General features: G+C 34.0%; 1 protein-coding gene across 2 annotated transcripts; it reads left to right on the top strand.

Moving 5' to 3' along the window:
• Positions 1-1,992: 1,992 nt before the first annotated feature.
• Or52s1b (olfactory receptor family 52 subfamily S member 1B) lies at positions 1,993-3,772 on the top strand. Of its 2 annotated transcripts, XM_087576689.1 has the most exons (2): positions 1,993-2,020; positions 2,823-3,772. In XM_087576689.1, the coding sequence occupies exons 1-2, from the start codon at positions 1,993-1,995 to the stop codon at positions 3,770-3,772; spliced, it is 978 nt and encodes a 325-aa protein (XP_087432815.1).
• The last annotated feature ends 1,284 nt before the right edge of the window (positions 3,773-5,056 follow it).

The raw sequence follows: 5,056 nt of genomic DNA, 5'->3' as shown, positions 1-5,056 counted from the left end.
GTGCTCAGTATAAATGTGCTTGTGTATATATTGTTTGTTTTATATTAGTTTATAAAAACATGCACTATTAAATTATGCTAACTAGATAACAAAAAAGCATAATTATATCTAATAAATTTATCACTGAATGTTTGGAATAATTCAATAACATTTATTATACACAGTGTTATAGTAAGGACTCACTGCACATAGTTTTATGTATACATATAAAACTCATAGAGTTCCAATTCATTTGGTTACTCTAACAAAATATTATTTTAATAGTGATTATTAACTAATGTTTTAAAAGTAGTATCATTTTTTTCTAAAGCATTGATTATTTCAATCTAAGCCTCATATTTATTATAAAATTCTATATTTTGTTAATTATATTTAACATTAGTCTTCACATTCTGTGATTTATATTATTTTAATTTTTAATTTCATGATTGAAGTTAGGTTTGAACTCTCTTTAATTATCGTATTGCACACTTGCTAATCACTTCATGTGGATTTTTTCCTTCATAGATCACCCTTACTTTTTACTGAGAAAAATGTTTTTACATGAATAAAGGTAAGAAATAGCAAAGTAGAAAATTTAAAAATATCTGTGTGTGTCTGTGTTTCAAGTATCTTTCTTTTTTCTTTTTCTTTTTCTTTAGTATGGCTTGTTTAGGTTTTTATTAGTTTATCTGTTTTATTTCTAGAGAAAGAAGGAAAGAAAGAAAGAAAGAAAGAAAGAAAGAAAGAAAGAAAGAAAGAAGATGAAAGGAAGAAAGAAAGAAAGGAAGGAAGGAAGGAAGGAAGGAAGAGAAAGAAAGGGCAGATAGTAAAGTTGCGGAGGTGAGAAGAATCTGAGAGAAGTTGAGGGAGTGAAAACCTTGATCAGAAAAAAGATCAGAAACTTCTCAATAAAAAAATATTAAAAGCAGTAAAATGTAGAATAGAATATACAAGACCTAATTTTAATAAATATGAGGAAAATAAATAAAAATACACTGCTCTAGATGTACACACATGAAGTCAATCACAGAGCAGAGTACCAGTAAAACTAAGAATATCATTAATTATATTGTGCCTGTTAGTTGTAGTAAATGATCATGATTGTTTGAGTGGGTACATTGGAAAAGGTTTTATTGAAAGAAGGTCTAAGTGTTAGAGTTGCTTCTTTGTGGAATTCAAAAGTAGGAATGTCAGTAATTATTCAACAAAAGCCGTGGCGAGGACTCATCCTCATGCTGAACATAGAGTGATATCCATCATTTCTCTCAATAGCACCATCCATACGGTGTCACAGAATCAGGGTAATTTAGCAGTTGGATATGGCACAAGGATTTTAAAATCCTTACCTGGGCTATAAATAGGACTTGTTTTCTATAAACTCTTTAAATGTATGTAACTGACTTAATCTATACTCAGCTAAATACATAAATAAAATTTACATTTCATAATATATGGATTGTTCACAGAAAAAATCTGACTCAATGCTATCTTCTGCTCAGCATTTGCTGTGATTCACATAAGCCATGCCCTGAGACTTTCTAAGGCTTCTTAGATGCATGTGTCCAGCTGTCTCAAACTCAAAAGAATATACATCCCTGCTGACACTGTAAGTAAAATCATGAAGTTAAACAAAGTATTTGGATGTGAAGCTTCAAAAACAGGGTAAACATCTAAAATACTATCATTTCAATTCATTATTGAACACTCCAGTTCAGACAGTGTTGAGTAATGGCTTAAGGGATGATTTCTACAATTAGGGACTCTGTAATGCATAGATATCCATTATAATGAGTATTAAAAAGATTAGGACCAATGATATTGTCTTTATTAAAACAAAAGAAGTAATTTTACACAGCAACTTAAATAATATCCTCATGATCTGTAAATAAAATTAGTATAATAAGTACATGCCAATATGAAGCTGATAAAAGTATCAAAGGATACCAGCAAAAAATTCAGAACAATGGGAAAATCAGAATAGTATGGATGGAATAGAATACTGTAGAATCAATGTACAGGAGAGCAAATCACCTGACTAATCTGATACATAAAAGGAAATTATGGGAGGAGAGACCACCTATTACAATCAAATTTATGCAATAAATAAATCACATAAGCTAAAGAGTGAATATCAATTCTGCAGCCAGTGAAGGGTCAAGAAAAATGTTCTGCCTTGATCATCTTCTTCCTCTGTCCTCATCCTAGTTTTGATATCACATTAATAATAATCAGGCAGATGTACACATGTCTCCTTCCAATCATTTCATAGCATTGACACATTTTCCTAAGTATTTATTGTCCTGTGTCAAAATTCTAAGTAACATATCAACTGGCATTTACTAAAACATTTGCTGAGATCTAAAAGTCGTAAATTCTGCACAGGATATCTCCTTTTATCTCTCATATGTCTTCTATGACTAATGTTTATTCTTCTATAATCATGATTCTCACACACTAATTTCTAGTTCACTTTTTAAAAAGCAAAAGTAATGCAAAATAATATAGCAATAAAAATATAGATGATGACATATAGATAAAAGGCATTAAGGTTCTTCACTGCATGGAAGATATAAGAATTAAATTTATTTCATTAAAGATATAACATGATTTTCAAAGACTTCACGGTTAAAAAATCTAAATCTGAAGTTTGGTGATGCTGTTTTAAAAACAGAATAACTACAACTTTAGTTGATTCCATATAAGATGAAATAATTTGTACGTATACATTTACAAGAATTCCAGTAGTTCTGTGGAATATAGTCACCTATATTGACTTCCTCTTAAATATTTTATAAATTATTATTATTTATTTCAAGGTAACATCCACAAACTTTTGATACTCATCATGTTAACATACAATGAAACTAATATCCATCCCTCAACCTTCATCCTCATTGGTATTCCTGGGTTGGAGGCAGCACACATATGGATCTCCATCCCTTTTTGCATGGGCTATATTTTGGCATTAGTGGGAAACAGCTCACTTCTGTTCATCATCAAGACAGACTCCAGCCTCCATGAGCCAATGTACCTTTTTCTCTGCATGTTGGCAGTGGCCGACCTTGTGGTGTGCACCACAGCTGTTCCCAAACTTCTCAGTCTCTTCTGGTTTCATGATGGAGAGATTCGCTTTGAAGCTTGCCTCACTCAGATCTTCCTAATTCACTCTTGCTCGACCATGGAGTCTGGTTTCCTTGTAGGAATGGCCTTTGACCGTTATGTAGCCATTTGTAACCCATTAAGACATTCAGCTATTCTGACATGCACTGTAACTGGGGCAATGGGTCTGGCTATTGTACTTCGTGGAGCAGCCTTTCTCAGTCTTCACCCTTTCTTGCTACGTTGGCTTCCCTATTGCAAGACTAATATAATTTCCCATACCTACTGTGAGTTCATGGCCCTCATCAAGATCGCCTGTGCTGAGACGAGCATCCGCAGAGCTTACAGCCTCATTGTGGCCTTCCTCACTGGTGGGGTGGACTTCATACTGATCATTTGCTCTTATGTTCTCATACTCAACACAGTCTTCCATCTTCCTTCCAAGGATGCCAGACTCAAAACTCTGGGCACCTGTGGCTCACATGTCTGTGTTATCTTAGTGTTCTATACCCCAGCCTTCTTCTCCTTCCTCACCCATAGGTTTGGGCACAAAGTGGCTGCACATGTACACATACTTGTGGCCAATATGTATCTTCTCGTACCACCCATGTTAGACCCCATTATTTATGGTGTAAGAACAAAGAAGATAAGAGACAGGTTCCTTAAATTGTTTCATTTCCAAAGACTTTGAACTTATTTTGCTGTTGAGTAACAGCAAAAGAAATATTATGCTTTTGATTTTACTTGTCTTTATTAAGATCCTTTTTTTTTAGAATCAAGTGATTGTGTTGTTTTCTGAAAAAGTTACTGATCCAAATGCCATTTCTACTTAATGATTTTCTTAGAATTTCAAGAACACTTTCAACACAAAATATAACTAATCCAATTTGGAGGTCTTAATTGTTTTATTTCAAAATGTGGCCTCACTTTATTATTTTCTAGAATTTTTGTTTATGGATAATTTTCTTGCATGTCAATCTATGTGCACTCTTTGCATGCACAGTGCCCGCACAGTTCAAAGAGGACATCCTATCTTTTGGAATTGAATATGTGGATAGATGTTAGCCACCATGTTATTACTAGGAATCACACCTAAGCCTGCTTCCTGAATGAACAGTCTTAACCACTGAGCCATCAGTCCAGCCCAGAGAGCCTCATTTTTCTGGTTTCACATGATCATTTAAATCTAATCAGTCAGATTATTATGAAGTTTATTTAAATATTTGAGTTAACGTAAGTGCCTGCGCGTTACACTCTGAGAAACATGAATCTAGATATGTTTAAAAACCAGGTTTATAAAACAAGCAAGAAGCATTGCAGAAGGATAGATTTTACTTACCTTCACTTGGACATTTAGACAGCACTTTACAGTCCTCTCTAGAAGGTGTGATTATTTCCTGCTTGTACCTACCTTAATGTCCATCCTTTGTTTTTCAGGGGATCTTTATCAACTAATCTAAAAATCGGTACACTTAAAATTGTGCCCTATCTATCAGAGGACAAGGAAAATGTCCAAGTGATGATTGGAGCTAAATATCCACATTTAAAGATTTTAAATTATGACAATGTTGAGAGCATTTAGTACCAGGAACCTTCCCCAGCTGGCACATTGCTAACAGGGAGGCCTGCAGAGTAAATAAGGAGTCAGGGAGGTGAGGGAGGGGTAGGGTTTAAGAGGCCCAGGAATCTTGCAGCTCTGACTATCAATTTGCACTGCTTTATTTATACAGGCTTCACAGAACCGAGACAGACTAATGATTATCCAAGAAATACAGATTACGGGATTGATTTTTCCTTACATGTCCAGGTTTACAAGTTTAGCCATAATTTGAAAATACATACAAACCAGGTTTTATTTTTATTATCAGCCCTATAACTCAAATTTAAAGTATCTAAAGAATGTCTCCTCCAAAGCAAACATTTATTGTATGACAGCCTGCTCGTAGGCTGTAGGGGTTTGCATTTTAAAAGCAGT

The sequence above is a fragment of the Rattus norvegicus genome, chromosome 1, assembly GCF_021556685.1.
Source record: "Rattus norvegicus strain SHRSP/BbbUtx chromosome 1, alternate assembly SHRSP_T2T, whole genome shotgun sequence".
Taxonomy (NCBI): domain Eukaryota; kingdom Metazoa; phylum Chordata; class Mammalia; order Rodentia; family Muridae; genus Rattus; species Rattus norvegicus.
The sequence above is the reverse complement of the archived record's forward strand: the minus strand, read 5'-3'. Positions and strand labels throughout refer to the sequence as shown.

Coding starts and splice junctions, on each gene's coding strand:
- Or52s1b (XM_087576689.1), top strand. CDS start 1,993: ATGTACAGGAGAGCAAATCACCTGACTA. Junction 2,021..2,822: donor GAGAGCAAATCACCTGACTA/ATCTGATACATA, acceptor AACTTTTGATAC/TCATCATGTTAACATACAAT.